This window comes from Vicia villosa, linkage group LG7, assembly GCF_029867415.1.
Source record: "Vicia villosa cultivar HV-30 ecotype Madison, WI linkage group LG7, Vvil1.0, whole genome shotgun sequence".
Lineage (NCBI taxonomy): Eukaryota > Viridiplantae > Streptophyta > Magnoliopsida > Fabales > Fabaceae > Vicia > Vicia villosa.
The window spans coordinates 59,886,927-59,906,493 of record NC_081186.1 but is presented as its reverse complement, the minus strand read 5'-3'; the positions used below and the strand labels follow the sequence as shown (position 1 = coordinate 59,906,493).

Sequence of the window (19,567 nt, the reverse complement as noted above, 5' to 3'; positions counted from 1 at the left end):
ACAAATATGCATATCCTTTTTTAGGTGATGTTTGTTACATTATTATTAGCTTTAAAGAACTCGGTCTTTTGAACTGCACATGTGCCAAACTTTATGTACTTTTCTCAACATATAAGTTTAACGCTAAACTTTTTTTTTTTATAAGCAAGAATTTATATTAGACGAGTACTAGGAGTACTCGAACCCGCTTACAAAAACCGAGGTCAAAACCCGGAAAAGGAAGATTTCCTACCAACTGAAACTTATCCTAGATTTCCCACCGGATTTTTACAAAAATCATAAAAGTTACACTTGGATAAATAAATATTGCCTAAGTTCAACCATTTCCACAATTTAATCTTAATATTCCAAACCAAATCAGAAAAAGACGGACTCTTTCCGTTAAAAATGATCTCGTTCCGATACCTCCAAAAACACCACATAACCGTGAACCAAACACCGCCAGCACTGTCCTTGCTAATACCAACCTTTCTGCAATCTCTAACCCAAACTAGCATTCCTTCACTAACAGAACCATGGAGATCCACTCCAAAACCCAACCATGTGCTAATCTCTGTCCAAACAAGTTTTGAAAAAACACAGTCTTTAAATAAGTGACAAGCATCTTCTTCACCCACTTGACATAACACACACCTGCTATCTATGTTAACGCCTCTGCTAATCAACGATTTCTTAACCGGCAGCCTATCAACCACGCATCTCCATCCAAACGCCTTTGTTCTTTGAGGAACTGTTGTCTTCCAGCAAGCCAACAAGCACTGACGAACGGAGTCCTCCACCGGCTGCTGTTGCCGCAAACTAAACAGAGCCGAATATCCAGAACTTGTTGTATAACCTTTTACCTTGTCTTTTAACCACAGAATACGATCCGCTTCATTAGCTAAAGGAATCACACCAGCGATTAAGAGGCGCATCTACAGAACCTCCTGCGACAGAGCCCGATTGCTCTCATTGATACCGAAGCTGCCCCAATTCCAAACAGAGTCGGTCCAGTCCCCCATCGAATACACACTACCTCCTTTCACAGTACTAGCCTTAAACAACACAGGAAACAGATCTGACAGCCTCCCCTCCTTCAGCCACAACGCGCTCCAAAACGGAATGTCGACACCGTTGCCCAAAATAAACTCACAGTTATCCGACAAAATCGTATTAGAAAACTTGGATTCAACATTCAACAAGTCAGCCCACCAGGAAGATCTAGAATAATAATTTCTCAAGTTACCAGTAAAGCAAACGGCATGCTTTACGTTACCGTACCTAGCTTCCAAAACTTTTGCCCATAACGCATCGACCCCCTGTAACAACCGCCACTTCCATTTGAAAAGCAGAGCAGCGTTGAATTCCGAAAAACTCTTGAAACCTAGACCACCGTTCTCCTTCGCCCGACAAAGATAATCTCATCTGAACCAAACAATCTTCCTCTTAGCTACACTGTTTCCCCATAAAAAATTATTCTGAATTCTTTCTATCTCTTTGATAACACTGCCCGGAGCTTTAAAGAAAGAGAGCTTGAAGATGGCGAGGCTAGAAAGCACCGATTTGATCAAAGAAATCCGTCCACCCAAAGAGAGGATCTTGCCTTTCCAGGATCCAAGACGATCCTTCAAACTCTTCAGCAGCGGTTCCCACCAAGAGGAGGATCTATGATTCGATCCCAAATCAAAACCCAAGAACTCAAAGGATTTCCATTGAACCCTACAATTCAGAAAGTTAGCAGCATCATTGATGAAATGTGGGTTCAAATTAATACCGATAAGGCGACTCATATGAAAATTAACTCCAAGTCCCGAAATCAATTCAAATCCTCTTAACACGGCCTTTAAGGTCCTAACCTGTTGCCAATCACCATTGCCAATCAGCAGAGTATCGTCTGCAAACTGCAGAATACTAACCTCACACCTGCCCTCAATGTTAAACGCAGACAGTTCCTGAACCATTATAGCTTTTCTAACCATCTCACTCAATCCTTCACCAATTAAAACAAACAAAAAAGGCGACAAAGGATCTCCTTGTCTTAGCCTTCTCCCAACCTTGAATTCTTTCGTTGGGCTGCCATTAACTTGAACCGACATCCAGCTAGAACAAACTAACGCTTTAATCCAAGAAATCCAACGTTCTCCAAACCCCAACTTCTTCAACATCCAAAACAGAAAAGACCAATTAACACTATCGTAAGCCTTTTCGAAATCGACCTTGAACAACAAACAACCCTTCTTCTCCTTGACTGCGTAATCTATAATCTCGTTTGCTACCATCACGCCGTCCAAAAGATTCCTGCCAGGAACAAAGGCACTCTGAACCTCCGAGATCACCGAATTCAGAACCTTCTTTAACCTCGAAGCGAGAAGCTTGGTTAAGGCTTTATAGAGACAGCCCACCAGGCATATGGGCCTAAAATCATCAAGCCTACTTGGACTCTCCTTCTTAGGGATCAAGGTAATGAAAGAAGAAACAGTAGCCTTAGACAAAATACCATCTGCATAAAAACCATTGAAAAACAAAGAGAAATCCTTCTTCATAAAGCTCCAACACTTTCTAATGAAGAAAAAATTATATCCGTCCGGACCCGGACTTCTCGTCCCTTCGCAGCCCCACACCGCATCTTTTATTTCCTCCTCCGAAAACGATTCCTCCAACACTCCCTTATCAGCCAATGAAATGGTCTTAAACATAGAACCTTCAAGAATAGGACGCACCTCCTCCAACTCCGAAAACTTCTCCTCAAAATGCCTCCTCACTTCCTCTTTAATAGGGCCCACTTCATCTAGAACTCCTCCCTCCGTCGTTACACTTCCTATAAAGTTACGCCTTCTCCTCGCCTTCATGATATTATGAAAGTATCTGCTATTCAGGTCCCCTTCTTTATCCCACTTCACTCTTGACTTCTGCAGGAGGATGTTCTCCTTTAACCTCATATTCAACCACATAATTTTGGTTGCCTCACTCCTAACATCCACAAGGCCACCAACCTCTCCCTCCTTACATGCTGTCAACAGCCTATCAGTTTCATTTAAGCCTTTCTTTCCTTCTTCTATCACCATATCAATCCTACCAAAAACCTCACGGTTCCACCATCTAAGCTTTTCCTTCAACATCCGGAGCTTCTCCTTGAGAACAAAGTCACCTCTACCCTCGACCCTCAACTTCCTCCACTCCTCTTCCACAAACGGCAGGAACAAAGAATCCTCAAACCAAGCATTGTTCACCACGAATGGTTTTGGACCCCAATTTTCTTTGTTACTAACAGTCCAAATCGGACAGTGATCTGAGATGCTTCTATCTCCAATCTTTTGACCCACCATGCCCCACCTATCAATAAGGGGGTCGTCCACCAGAAACCGGTCCAGCCTACTCATCGAGAAACCATCTCCACTGTACCAACTAAACCTATTCCCGTTGCAAGGCATATCGATCAACCTACTATCTTCAATGAAGCCCGAGAATAGACTAGCTTCTAAACCACCCTCGGAGCTACGGCCTTTCCTCTCGCTTCTTTTCTTGACAGCGTTAAAGTCACCACCCACCAACCAGTACCCATCAGAAAAAATCGCCCTGAGTTCCAGCAAATCCTTCCATAGCTCCTTCTTGCCTCGAAGAGAACACGGCGAATAAATATTGACTAGATAGACAATCACCCCTTTCCACTTTACTTTCGTACCCAAAATCCCTCCTCTTCGGAAGCTCAAAATAATCTCCATGGCCCCTTCCTTCCACATCGTAATTAATCCCCCAGATCTTCCTTCAGACTGAACGAAAGACCATCCGACCTTCTCATTTTTCCACAAACTGTCAACAATTTTACGATCGACCTCCTTCAGCTTAGACTCTTGAATAAAGAATATATCTGCCCTTCCGATCGAAATCAGGTTGCTAATACTCTTCCTCTTAACCAAACTCCCTCCCCCCCTGATATTCAAACTTCCTACTATCATTGAAAACCCTTTGTTAACGCCTTCTTCCCATATTGCTTCTCCCTATCTTGGTTTTCCATAACATGTAACTTCCTAACCATATCCCTCTCCTCCCCATCAAAAACAACCCCTAGCTTGGAGATAGTAGACCATATTTTATTGCCCACTTTCGAACCCAGATTCTCATGGAACCTAATGTTACCCTGCACCAAATCTCCATCTGAAATGCTCTCTCCACATAAGACGGATCCTGCTGAAAAGCCTGAATCCTCACCGGAACTGCCTTTACCTCCTCTATAAGATGATAACGCAGTATTAAGCATAAGTCCCGAATCGACCTCCTGTTCCTTCCCCTCTATCAGCCCACAAACCGCCTGTTCCTTCCTCTCATCAAGCCCAAAAGAAGAAATGGACTCATAACTCTCTTTCAGATTTCTCTTCTTGGGCCTAACTTTCTTTCTGGATCTCGGCCCACAAAGGTCGTAAATACTCTTAACCTTCTTATCCCTTTTGCTGACATACACCCCCTTTTTACAAACAACTTCTTTTTTAAAAAAGGTATCAACTGAATGACTTTGACCTTTTTCTAAAACCTCTGGAAAAAGCAAATTATTATCAATGGCCCCACCTACTGCATTGAGACACATACCAGCCTTCCTAGCTACCACGATAGCTTCGTCAAAACATCCAAGATCTTTGTTGTTACGAGGAAAATCCTGCTCTTCTGAACCAGTACCATCTTTAACAGAGTACAGTGATGTTGACAATACGTCTTCCTCCTCACCGCCTGCCCTGAAACTCTCATTTCTCCTTCCTCCGAGAAACCATCACCTTCCCCATCTCCAACCTTCCTATTCCACTCAAAATCAGAATCAGAGATCGACGATGAAACCTCACTCTCATGCTTACTACAATTCTGCTTCATCATAATTCTCATCGGACCGTAGGAATCTTCCACCACCTTGATGCTGAAACACTTTTTATCTATTTGAACCTTAAAAACGTCGTCAAGCTCCGCTGCCAAATCAGTTCTAACCAGAATGCGCGCTATATCCATGTTGACACGATTCTGAGTGTTCTCATCGCAACAGACATACTTTCCTACTGAGCTGGCTACCAACTGAAAGAAATCAAAGTTCCAAGCGTGGCAAGGGACGCCATACAACCTAATCCACGTTAGTCTCTCCTTATCCACATCTTCCTCCCTCCACTCTCTGATCTCTGAAAACCATTGGCTCCACCAGCTTTTTCCTTCCAAAATCAGATCCCTGATAGCTCCATCCTCTGTTTCCTCCAACAAACATAGATTAGCACCTAGAGGCGTGACTTTGACCGAGAAATAACCCTCGACTTCAAAGCTACTTTGAATATTAAACGACATCCCAGCGGTATTCACAATCCCTACAAAAGCCTTCCTTAACCTAGCGATATCCTCCTCTGACGATGCGTATTTCAAAGAACTAAGTGAGCTTCCTTCGGACACAGCCTTCACTCCCTTCTTGTTTGCCACCACCTCCGAATACGATACAAAACCATCTCTGAACGCCTCCCCTCCTTTCACATCAACCGATTTCGTCGCTTCAGACCTGGGCTTAAACCCCTTAAACTTGATTATTCACAATAGCCCTTCGGAGTCGGTCATCACTTAAAAATAAATGAATTAAACATCTTTCACTTACAAAATGCACCAAAAAAATTACTCATTTGCCTTAAAACAATCATTAAGGTATATTTGTGTTGTTTTTTTTTTTAATCAAGATTTCATTAATGAACCAAAGGTTGTACCAAAGAGATTACAAAAAGACAAAGCTGAAAAGCTCCAAAGAAAATTACTCCCCAAATACACCCTATGATAAATACAACAACGGAGAATTGATAAATTCATAAAAGTTATAGTTGGTGCGAGTAATTTTCCCTATGAAGGACCACCTCCACAAAAGCGCCTTTATGCTCCAAATAGTATCGGAAACGTTCCAACAATCATTCCGGAAGATAATTCCATTTCTAAGCTTCCAAATGGACCAACAAATAGCCAACCACAACATTCCTTCCTTCCTTCCTTCCTTCCAAGCTTTCACTTTTTTAACCTTACAAAAATTGCTCCAATAAACAAAGCTACCCATTATACACTCCAAACTAAAATCAAAGAAACCAACCTAAGATGCTAATTCCTTCCAAATCTAAGATGAAACACAACACTTCATCAAAATGTGATTTAAGGTTTCCCGCTCCCCCCACAAAGAATACAATTAATAGAATCTGGAAAATATATATCTCTACAACAAAGTAAATCCTTTGTGGCAATCTAATAAAATTTCTCCAACCAAAAGCCTTAATGTTATGAGGAACATCCAATTTTCAAATAGAAGAAAAGACATTAGCAAATTTAATCTCCGGGCCTCTAGGAATTGTCATACCCCAAATTTGTCCTACCCTTAATTCCTAACTGGCTTAAAGTTTCACATCCATGTGCATATCTCCACTAGGTCATTAACATAACTCATTCATCATTAACCATAAAATCCAACAAAAGATCGAGGATCTTGGAAGCTAGGGTTTTTGCATGGTCATTCACGATGGACTTCTTTCTCCTAAAGCTACGAGGTTTTTCTCTATGAAGATTCATCAAAGGCAATAGGACTATGGTTCTTATACGCGGTGTCTGCAATCGATAATTCAATTGAGATTTGTTGGATTAGGATTTGACCTCGTGGTTATCTTTCCTTCAATAATTCAAGCTTAACTTTCACCTGAAGAGGTCTCCTAATTACTTGCTCTACAAGTCAATGCCGAACGATTTTCTTTTCAAGAACCGAAGAGGTTTGAATTGTGAGTCAAGACTTTCTTATTACGGTTATGCTTGCTAATTGTTTAGGAGTCCAATATACTTGGAACTTTCATATTTCTTGTCATGGTTGTGCTTGCTAATTGGAATGAAGTTTGATTTTTGAAATTCAAGTTCTGATGAAGCATGAAAAACATATTTTGGCTTGAGTTCAAAAATATTTATTGAATTCCTTTGACTTTGGAAAAGTCAAGCTAATATCCCCATGTTCAAGTTATGGATACAAGTGTTAAGATGAATAAACAAGATGCAAATTACGTTCGAGGCTTCCAAGCAAAGGCTTCAATCCAATTTCATATTTTTTTCAATACTACTCAAACTTTATCAAACGTCATCCATGGAAATTTAAAACTTCAAACAATATTCATTGTGAGTCTATCCAGAGATTTCATTCAAAAGAACGAGGATATAAATTACATCAAGGTTACAAGGAATCGATCTAAGCCTAAAGTTCCTAATTGCCTAAGACCAAAGCTTCATCAAAGAGCCCAAACTTCAAGGCTATCCATGAACTCCAGCATAACATAATACAAAGTCAGCAGCAGCATATAGAAACCTCCACCAGCTCGGCACCGATTCCGCACCTAGCAGGATTTTGTCACAAAGACCTTGCATCCAAAATAAACACAAAAGTTATAAGAAACCGGTTCACACATGCAGCAGGGGGGAACCGATTCGGAAATTGTTAACAAAAGGGCCAATAACAGTTCATATAACGGGGGGAGGTATCAGAACAGAAGAAGGAAAAAAAATCAGAAGAGAAGTAGAAAGAAAGTCACGCTAAGAGAAAAATCGGGAGAAGCTATCAATCCAACAAAAATCATATAACAGAGCAAGGAGATTCAGAAGCTTTCACAAGAAAAAGAGAAAACTCACAAAAATATGTAACTGAATCGTAACCGACTCTTTCTCTCTGAATCTTCCTCACACTGACCATAACAGAAAAGGTTTCACCATCTTCAATCCTCATCTTCATCTTCTCTAATCCTCCTCGATCCCTCGCTGAATCGCCAAGAACTCTCCATTCAATTCCGCAACCTTCAGCTTACATCTTCATCACCGATTCACCAACAACAATCATCATCTTCATGATCAAGAAAAAAATAGAAAAAATAGAAAGCGTAGCAACATTGGGAAAAATGAGAAGAAATTGATAACAAGAATGATCTAACAGAAAAAGAAAATTGAAAGGAGAACAAACCGTGACCAGCTTGAAGCGTTCTCGATTCATTCATCAAACTTCATCTTCATCAACTCAACATCTAATCATTCAGCATCTCATCATCACCTTCGAAATTGGCAGAAGAGGAAATCGGGAACAATATTGTAACGACCTGTAACAAAGCCTTAATCGGAAGAACGATTCGGTAACCGCGCGCGGCAACTACGTTCCATTCATCATCTTCACATCAATCCACGGTTCTCTGCAAATCTTCAACATCATCATAGCCGCATTAGTCTCATCAATTGGCCGCTGATTCAATACGCAACGGACTTGTTCATCGCCGGCAATCGACAAACAATTCCACTCATCAACAACGTAGCGCACAAACGAAACGAAGAGGAGAAGACCGAACCGGATAGGACGCGGAGATGAATGGGGAAATTTGATCGGAGTGAGAAGGAGGAATTCCCCGTCGTTGTCGTGTTCGTACGAGAGGAGGGAGAGCACCACCGTTTATCCGCCGCCACGAGTTGTCTGAGAAGGAGAAGAAGCATCGTTTGAGAGTCTGAGAGCAGGATGCGAGAGAACTTCGAAGTTGCTTCGGGTTGATCGTGGCTGAGAGAGTTGATCGGAGTTGAACTCAGAAATTTTCCGCCGCGCCGTCGTTGAAGAAGAGAGAGTCTGCGAACGAGAGAGGAATCGGGATCGTCACAAGTAACCCTAAGCCCTCTTTATTATTTTTCGTTAATTGATGTTAATCCCAGTTAATTGCATTGTATATATTTAATTCTGATATGATTATTGTTTTAATTATCACAAAAAAATCTGATTTAGATAAGATCATTTAAAAAAACATAAGATATGGATCAAATTCAATGCTTTGGGCCTACGAAATTGTTAACCTCACCCCCATTTCTGGCCCAGCATAACGCCAATTTTTGGCAAGAATTCAAAGTTGCTAACAAAACAAATCTGTAACAAAATCACCCCTGGGCCCTAGAGAATTTCCTCTCGCACCCCCCTTAGGCCCATGCGCCAATAACATAATTTTTAGTTCAAATCCTTTTTGCTAATGCACCCCTGGCTGACAGATTTTTAGTTTTGTTTTCAATTGCTTTGTTTCTCCAATTTGTGCTCACTAAATCTTTTTTTCCATGCAATAAAAAATAAATAAAAATAGATTTTAAGTAGGATTTTGTGTGTATATAATTGTAGTATTTTTTCATATTTTTAGATTTTATTTTGCTATTTCTAATAAATCTTTTCTTCATATATGTTCATCCTCCTTCATGTTTCGATAGATTTTGCAAAGCAATTTCGTTTAACACCTTAGGATCAGAATTTAATCACCAATTTTTGTATAGTTACTGTAGACTAATCCATGATGTTGTGTACAAAAAATGATTTCCTAATTCTTTGTTTTGATTGGTATTTGGTTAGTGTTGTTTGACTCGATTAACATGCGTTGCTAATAGATGTTCGTGACGTTTGTGCTCTCAAATTGAAATGCATTCATGCAACAATGTTGGTTCCTTTTTGTACATATAATTAGGGATGTTTAGAGGTCCTAAGACCTGGAATTGAAAATTTTAGATCATGTTTTCCTATTTTACTCGATTTTTCTTTCTCACATGTAAATACCTTGTTTTTGGTTGACGATTGCACCGTAACTTGTACAAATGACCCGTAATCTTGTGTGAAACTTCTTGGCATGACTTTGTGGTTGTTTAGGCATCTAGTATAGGATATTTTCTACTGACTTGTACCATTCGATTGCATGTTTCTAACTTCATTCACAATTTGAAACCGTTTAGCTAGTATTAACCTAGTGTTGTCTAGTTTTGGTTAGAGTTTTGTATTGCTTCATGCTAATTGACTAATATAGATTAACATAGGATATTGGAACTAAATGAATGAGTTTGCTACTGACTTCAAGCCTAGCTCATGTGTTCACTTGTCTTTGTTTTGACTAGTTGATGTTTGTCCGCTAATTGGTAAGTAACGACGCATGCGATACTTTGGTAACTTCTTGTGGATATTTTTGTATGATACCGTGATGCTTTTGTATTTGATTTGGGACATTCAATCCCTTGTTTTGCTACTGACTTGGGGCTTCCCTCTTTCATTTCCATGCTTAGCCTCTCATTTCTTGCTTTGATGTTGCTTATCTCTTGCTACTTGCCATGTTCCCTTAGACTCTTCCTTCTTTGTTAAGAGGAATTGAGATAGGATAGGTATCCTTGACCTTAGGGCCATTAGTAGATTAGAATAACATAGATTAGATTTAGAAATAGTTCCCTATTGCATTCTTTTTCTTTTCAACTCTTTAAAACATTAATAAAAGGAAGATGCGAATCACATTAAGCAAGTGATAGAGAAATGAGTGGGATTCAATCCCTAATCTATTTCTCGATCGCTTAGTGGCATAGAAACGAGTGGGATTCATTCCCTAATCTGTTTCTCGGTCACTACATAATGGGAGAGAAATGAGTGGGATTCATTCCCTAATCTGTTTCTCAAACATTAATTAATGGGAGAGAAATGAGTGAGATTCATTCTCTAATCTGTTTCTCAAACATTACATAATGGGATGGAAGTGAGTGGGATTCATTCCCTAATCTGCTTCTCGATCATTATACATTTTTATGTGATTCGAATCGCAAAATAAACTCCCTTTAAAAAATACACAACCAAAAACACTTTAAACCATCTAACAATGGTTCAGATTAAAACAAAGTAGAGAAAGTGGTGAGTGGCCCGGTATTGGGAACTGTTCATCACTCATCTACCCTAAAAGACACAAACCAATCTCTTTTCCTTTTGCCTCTTTGGCACCTAAGGGCACCGTTATCTCCGCTCCATTGCATCCTAGGCTGTCCCCTTATGCAAGAGCGCGAGCGTTAACGCCGCCCAATTAAAAAAACACAAAAACGAACAGAAAATCTTTAGCCGAGCTACGGTTTCTCTGATTCCTGAAAAGGATACGTAGGCAGCGGGGTAGGGCCCGTGCGAGTACAATTCTTTATTTTCCCTACATTTTGCATTCATTTCGCATTTAGACATAGACATAGTTACACACCCTTTAGATAGAAACAAACATAGGTGGATACCATCGAGTACGATGGGCGTGAGGGGTGCTAGCACCTTCCCCTCGCGTAACCGACTCCCGTACCTTGATTCTCTGGTCGCAAGACCCTGTTCCTTCCTTTGTTAGGTTTTCTGATATTCCTTTCCCTTATGGGATAAATATATTGGTGGCGACTCTGTTCATTTTTCGCGAGCGTGCGACAGCTGGCGACTCTGCTGGGGAATTTGCTAGACCTGTTGCTGGTCCATCCTTAGTGAGTCGATCCTAGCCTATCCGTTTGTTTGTTTATTTACTGGGTGTGCTATGTTTTCTCTATACGTGCCTTTATTTATTTTATGTATTTATTTTATGTTTCGCATGTCCTGTTTATTTTCTACTTGCATATCATGTTTATTTCTGCTTGCACATCATGCATATGGATTATATTATGTGTTCCTTGGGGTCTTCTGTTCTGTTTTGCAGGTTGGGTGGGATGTTTTATGAGGTAAAAGGCCCAATACCCAGGCCAGAGTGACACATAGGATACCTAGGATAGAGTGGATAGTCATGACGCCAACAGAATGTCAGGTTCTGTTGATTGCGATCATGAGACCCACGACCAGTCGAGGTTCAAATGAGATACCGTTGTTGGCATGTATTTACGACAATGATGGTGTTTCAGGAGAACTGATAACGCTGGAAGCCATTGACCTACCCTGACCTAGACTACACCTGTGAGTGGGGTGGGATATACATGACAGGTACCGTTGGTGACTATTCTGTTCTGTTGGTGACTATTGGTTTTCCTGGTATTTAAAAAAGTGTCGGACCTTTGATCATGTGACATTTGACCTGTATCAGTTATTCAGAAGATTGTACAGTGGTTACTAAGATTATATGGACCGTGGATCCCATGCTTTTGCATTGCATAACATCATTGCTTTGTCCACTCCATTTATGAAAGATCCTAAAGTCTATTTCCAAAAAAAAAGGAGAAAAGAAAAGAAAAGAAAAGATATGTAAAAGAAAAGGAAATAGAAAAGCAAAAAAAGAAAGAAAAGATATTCTATACAAAAAAAAGAGAAGCTTTGATTCCAAAAAAGAAAAATGAAAGTGTGTGAAAAGACTTTAGGATCTCTCATAAATGAAACATGCATTCATACTATCATGCATTTCATGGTTCTTTCAAAGACTTATGGGACCATTTCTATCCAGATTTCAAGATCATCAACAGATTTGACTTCTCACCGCCACAACTCCAAGATCAACTATGGAACAACTCCGTGAGGAAATGGATGAGATGAAGGAACAAATGGGTCATCTTATGTTGGAGATGCGAGACTTGGTCCATAATCAGGATGCACTAAAGGAGGAAAATATTCAGTTGAAGACTCAATTGAGCTTGGTCATGGAAGTTCTGAAGACGGTATTAAGGAAGGAAGGTGATGTTGTTCCTGTTGCTGCAACAGAAGTTGTTGATTCCTTCTCTCCAATAGGATCTCTTTTCACTCATGGGATGCCTCAGGGAGCTCTCCCTCAATTTCAAGTGCCATTGCCTCCACGTCAAAATGTTCATGCCCCTAGAATGAATCAAGGAGACCAAATGTGTGGGAAAAAGCCTAAGAAACCTCAGAGAATTCTCAATCCTATCCCGATGCCTTACGCTCAGTTACTTCCCCGTTTGCTGGAGCTTCAGTTGGTTGAGCTACGAGAATTGGCTACGCCTGAAAAGCTTCCCCCCACCTTTGATGCCAATGCTCGATGTGAGTTCCATTCTGGGGCACCTGGTCATGATATTGAGAATTGTAGGGCGCTGAAGCAGCAAATTCAAGATCTCATTGATTCAAAAGTGATTTTGTTCACCCCCGAGGGTATGTTTGTTCAAGGAAATGGGGTTCCAACTGCGGTAGAAGAAAAGGTTGATTCATACTTCTATGTCAGATCTACTTCAAATCATAAGCATAATGCACCATCTTGGGTTCCAGGTTTCCCACCTCATCAGTCTCCATTTGTTTCACAGCCAGATCAAAAGAGGAAGACACCCGAACAAAATCATCAACAAGGTCATCCGAATGAATACCCACCTAGAAGTAATTTGGGGCGAAGAAATGCTCCTCTGGACCAGATTCCTATGACATACACTAAACTTCTGCCATATCTAGTGCAAAGCTCATTGGTGGTCCCCAAATCTCTGAAACCTCCACCACGCCCGTTTCCACTTGGGCATGACCCTAATGTGCAATGTGGGTACCACGCTGGATCAGCAGGGCACTCAACCGAGGACTGCAACGCTTTCAAAGCCAAGGTGCAACAATTGATCAACGAGAGACATATAACCCTTCAAGGAGGAAACATGTGGGTGAACGGAATGCCCGTGCCCAAGTGAATGTCCGTATTCCATGGAGTGTCACAAAAAGAAATAAGCCCAGAAGGAGTCAAGTCTCCTCAACTATGGCAATCATCATTTCCTTTCTGTGTTCTCATTTCAAGTATTTCCTGTTTTGTAGAAAGCTGCTTCCTTGAACTCGTTGGTATAATAATAATAAAAACACCACAAATTCTCGAGCAACTTTGTCAGAATCTCTTCCAAGTAGTAATCAAGAATGTTTTGTAGAAACATCTCTCATTCTCAAGGTTCTTATGCTCAGTTGTATCCGTGGGGGTTGGTGTTTCAGTTGGTGTTTGAGTTCTCTTTGCAACAAATAGCTTCTCTAAGTTTGGTGACTACGCAAGGTTCCTCCATGTTGATGGCAAATACTTCTTCAATGAATATGCTTGGGGCTCCCGCACGAGGGATAAGCAAGACGCACTCTTATCTTGAGCATGGCATCATTCGCATTGCTCGAATCCCTAAAAGCATTACAAATTCCTATGCGACTTCGTCAGAATCTTCTTCCGTGTGGTAATCGAGAGTGTTCTTCACAATGATCCTCATTCTCAAGGTTCTACTTCAGATATCAGTTGCCTTTTCTCATGATCTCCTTCTCAGTGGCCTTGCTAGTTAACAGAGGCAAGAAGAACATGAGAAACAAATTGATGTGATTCTATTGCCTTGTGCTCATTCGTTTCCTTGTTTGTTGGAATCACAATTGGTTAAGATTCTAGTATTGGGTCTTCTTCACCACAAGTAGCTCTCTTGAGTTGATGATCATACAAGATTCTTCCTGTTTATGATGGCGATTACTACTCTAGCAACTATGCTTGGGGCTCCCGCACGAGGGATAAGCAAGACGTACTCTTATCTTGAGCATTGCATCCCTCGCATTGCTCGAATCCCTAAAGCAAGGCAAAAGTTTACAACTCATGGGTGACTTTGTTGGAGTTCACTTTTGAAGTAATCTGAAGTGTTTGGAAGGAACTGCAGAAAGTATTCAAGCTCAACAAGTCCAGACGGAGTCAAGTCTCCTCAACAACGACACCCATTTAGTTTCTTACTGCATTCTCATTGTAATTTTTCATTTGTGTGTTTAAGCATCAATAGCATGTAAAAACTTGTTAATTTCTGAATCAAAATCATAATACATTGTTTATGTTTGTCTTGAAGCAATCCATTCGTTTTCACTCATAAAAATGTTTTTGGCATTACGATACCAACTTTACTAATCTCTTGCTTAGGCAAAAAGCGGAGGGAGAATGATGAAAAAAATAAAAATGCAAAATCTCTAATCGTGTGTTTTTGAATAAAACCCTACTGAGGATGTACAGGCATTGTTTCAAATCCCCAAACACCGGAGATATAAGGGAGATAGACCCTCGTTAACCCCTTTGAGCCTTGAAGTAGGAGTTCTTTTTCTAATCATAAAAAACCCTTATTTTAACCTTGGGGCAGGGTAGTGTTCATTTAACTTGATCGAGTGTTTAAAACTCACCAAAAAGGTATGCATCTAAGGGTACAACAATGGCTATCCTCCAAAAGGTTGAGGAATGTCAAAACCGCAATGATTATCCTTATTCCATCAAGAGATCAAGAGATGATGATACCACAATGGTAATCCTCCATCAAATCAAAGGAGTGAGGCAGTCGCAATCACCTCCAACAAATCAAAGACTATGCGAGGTCACACGACTTGTTCAAAAAAAAAAGGAGAGCAAAAAAAAAATGGCGAAAAAATAATGAAAATAAAAAAAAAAAGATGAAAAGGAAATGGCAAAAGAAAAAATAATGAAATTGCCAAGCAAGAACAAAGTCGCGTGATCACGAATCAGAAGAATAAAAGGTGAGCGACCGCCATGTCCAAAGAACCTCATTGATTCCTCAACCATTTCAAAATTCCTCGTGAGGGATGAACACTCGTTTCGAGTTAACTGAACATAGGAACGGAGAACATCACGAAGGGGGTGGGTACAAATAATTTTGAGCCTAAATATCCTTTGTTTCTTTAAACCGTGAACCTGGCCAAGTTACAACCTTTAAAAGTCCTAATTGAAGTAGGGTTTGTTTCGAAAACACACTCCGATGAGATAGTGTTTAACTGACTCCCAATGAAGCGAGACTCATATCCATGTTGGTATCGTATGCTTGCTTTATCTTTCATATGAAAAAATCGAGGTTGTGTCAACTAGTGATTCAGTCACAAGAGGTCGCAGCCTCATTTCAATAAAAAGTTTCGTTAAACTTCAAGACTAACATAGGCTTTGCATTAGAATCATCATTCTTAGAATTAACATTCTTTTGCATGCAAAATATGTGCTTAACATCAAGGAAATTTTCAAGGATGAGAATCAATGAGCAACTGGATCATGTCAAATACAAGAGACTTGAGAACTCCGAGGAGTAAGAGCTAATCACTTCAAATGTTGACCATCAATGGGCAGGTTCTCTAAAGAAATCCGTCGGGCATGAACAGTTGATGCGTTCTTTGATTACCTCAAGGGGAAGAGTTTGAAGACTCCGTTGAGCGTGGTAAAGTTGATTTCCATGTTTGTTTGACTTCAAAACAAAGAAAGCTTGAGGATTCTAGTAAGATATACCTAATCAGGGGCAACCGAATCGAGGTTTGACCTCTCAAATTCATCATATCTGGGGCAATCATGTCGATAAATCTCTTCAAGCTTTGATCAATCCGGGCCAATCAAGTCGAGGAATTTCCCTCAAGTTCAACCAATCTGGGGCAGTTACGTCGAGATTTGACAAATCTCTCCAAGGATCCACTGGGGGCAAATTCCTCCATAAGTCACGAAGCTTGGGGCACAATTTTGAGTTTTATTGTCCTCTCCCTAATCATAGGAGTTTATTTCTCCTGGAACCCCGGTATCTCCCCAAGCATGGAGTTTATTTCTCCCGAGAGTTCGTTCCATTCCTCAAGCATAGGAGTTTATTTCTCCTAGGAGTCGTCCTACTTCCCTAATTAAGGCTCCTCATTTGGATCTCCCATCCCCAACATGGTGAATCGAGGGAATCTCCTCAAGTTGAAAATCCTCCAAGCAGTGGCACATGGTGAGAAGTCAGAAATCATTCTTCAAATCAAAGAAAAGTGCATCTTACAAATCAAAGTCCAATATCTATTGGCACCTCCACATGGTCCTTAACACTAAGGGGATTTTCCCTGTTGTTTACCCCACTAACGCCTTTATTTGGCACTCTGCATATAGCGTTCACTGCATATAACATTGCATCCTCAAAAGCGTAGCATATCCATCAAAAGGGAGCATTACGCCACAGAAAAATTCAAACATGCATACAAAGCATAAGCCAGATAATACAAATCCGCACCCAGTCAAGACAATAATACATCCCCGCACAAAGGGTTGTCCTTACAAATTCTGATTGATATCTGCTACTACATTTCAAATCTCTTCCAACCACGGTGCCGATGCGAGGTATCCTCAGTTTCTGATGAGTGTCTGACACAATGTCTTCTTTTGTCTCCTGGTGTCGAGTCGATGTTGAGTCATAGATCGTAAGAGATCTTATTCTTTCAGTCCTGAAGATCATGCTTAGGTCTTCTCCTGGTGTCGAGTCGATGTTGAGTCATAGATCGTAAGAGATCTTATTCTTTCAAGTCCTAAAGATCGTACGAGATCCTCTCCTGATGTCGAGTCGATGTTGAGTCATAGATCGTAAGAGATCTTATTCTTTCAGTCCTGAAGATCATGCTTAGGTCTTCTCCTGACGTTGAGTCGATGTTGAGTCATAAATCGTAAGAGATCTTATTCTTTCAGTCCTGAAGATCATGCTTAGGTCTTCTCCTGGTGTCGAGTCGATGTTGAGTCATAGATCGTAAGAGGTCTTATTCTTTCAGTCCTGAAGATCATGCTTAGGTCTTCTCCTGGTGTCGAGTCGATGTTGAGTCATAGATTGTAAGAGATCTTATCCTTTCAGTCCTGAAGATCATGCTTAGGTCTTCTCCTGATGTTGAGTCGATGTTGAGTCATAGATCGTAAGAGATCTTATCCTTTCAGTCCTGAAGATCATGCTTAGGTCTTCTCCTGATGTTGAGTCGATGTTGAGTCATAGATCGTAAGAGATCTTATTCTTTCAGTCCTGAAGATCATGCTTAGGTCTTCTCCTGGTGTCGAGTCGATGTTGAGTCATAGATCGTAAGAGATCTTATCCTTTCAGTCCTGAAGATCATGCTTAGGTCTTCTCCTGATGTTGAGTCGATGTTGAGTCATAGATCGTAAGAGATCTTATTCTTTCAGTCCTGAAGATCATGCTTAGGTCTTCTCCTGGTGTCGAGTCGATGTTGAGTCATAGATCGTAAGAGATCTTATTCTTTCAGTCCTGAAGATCATGCTTAGGTCTTCTCCTGACGTAGAGTCGATGTTGAGTCATAGATCGTAAGAGATCTTATTCTTTCAGTCCTGAAGATCATGCTTAGGTCTTCTCCTGGTGTCGAGTCGATGTTGAGTCATAGATCGTAAGAGATCTTATTCCTTTCAGTCCTGACGTTGAGTCGTAAATCGCACGAGGTCTTTTTCTTTCGATCATTGTTTCATACAACCATTCTCTTTGAAAACCCCACGTCGGCACCGCTACCACATTATAAGCTATCTCCATTCAAACCCATTACCCACTGTAAATTCTTCCACCAGAAAAACAGAAATAAATTTCTCTTTTCCCCAGCAGATATCAAAACATAAAAATAAGGATAACACTTACATCATCTTTTCTTCAGTACAAATTTCAGGTCTTGATATTTAATCTTCTTCCACCTTGAATGTTCGAAAGGCTGGCGCCAATCTCACCTTCAGGTTTAAGACGATTAAATAGGGGCAGCTGTCATACCCCAAATTTGTCCTACCCTTAATTCCTAACTGGCTTAAAGTTTCACATCCATGTGCATATCTCCACTAGGTCATTAACATAACTCATTCATCATTAACCATAAAATCCAACAAAAGATCGAGGATCTTGGAAGCTAGGGTTTTTGCATGGTCATTCACGATGGACTTCTTTCTCCTAAAGCTACGAGGTTTTTCTCTATGAAGATTCATCAAAGGCAATAGGACTATGGTTCTTATACGCGGTGTCTGCAATCGATAATTCAATTGAGATTTGTTGGATTAGGATTTGACCTCGTGGTTATCTTTCCTTCAATAATTCAAGCTTAACTTTCACCTGAAGAGGTCTCCTAATTACTTGCTCTACAAGTCAATGCCGAACGATTTTCTTTTCAAGAACCGAAGAGGTTTGAATTGTGAGTCAAGACTTTCTTATTACGGTTATGCTTGCTAATTGTTTAGGAGTCCAATATACTTGGAACTTTCATATTTCTTGTCATGGTTGTGCTTGCTAATTGGAATGAAGTTTGATTTTTGAAATTCAAGTTCTGATGAAGCATGAAAAACATATTTTGGCTTGAGTTCAAAAATATTTATTGAATTCCTTTGACTTTGGAAAAGTCAAGCTAATATCCCCATGTTCAAGTTATGGATACAAGTGTTAAGATGAATAAACAAGATGCAAATTACGTTCGAGGCTTCCAAGCAAAGGCTTCAATCCAATTTCATATTTTTTTCAATACTACTCAAACTTTATCAAACGTCATCCATGGAAATTTAAAACTTCAAACAATATTCATTGTGAGTCTATCCAGAGATTTCATTCAAAAGAACGAGGATATAAATTACATCAAGGTTACAAGGAATCGATCTAAGCCTAAAGTTCCTAATTGCCTAAGACCAAAGCTTCATCAAAGAGCCCAAACTTCAAGGCTATCCATGAACTCCAGCATAACATAATACAAAGTCAGCAGCAGCATATAGAAACCTCCACCAGCTCGGCACCGATTCCGCACCTAGCAGGATTTTGTCACAAAGACCTTGCATCCAAAATAAACACAAAAGTTATAAGAAACCGGTTCACACTTGCAGCAGGGGGGAACCGATTCGGAAATTGTTAACAAAAGGGCCAATAACAGTTCATATAACGGGGGGAGGTATCAGAACAGAAGAAGGAAAAAAAATCAGAAGAGAAGTAGAAAGAAAGTCACGCTAAGAGAAAAATCGGGAGAAGCTATCAATCCAACAAAAATCATATAACAGAGCAAGGAGATTCAGAAGCTTTCACAAGAAAAAGAGAAAACTCACAAAAATATGTAACTGAATCGTAACCGACTCTTTCTCTCTGAATC

At 40.3% G+C, this 19,567-nt stretch overlaps 1 protein-coding gene across 1 annotated transcript; it reads right to left on the bottom strand.

The window, feature by feature from the left end:
• Nucleotides 1–242: 242 nt before the first annotated feature.
• Nucleotides 243–914, bottom strand: LOC131619161 (uncharacterized). Its single transcript, XM_058890291.1, has one exon. The coding sequence runs from the start codon at nucleotides 912–914 to the stop codon at nucleotides 243–245; it is 672 nt and encodes a 223-aa protein (XP_058746274.1).
• Nucleotides 915–19,567: the final 18,653 nt, after the last annotated feature.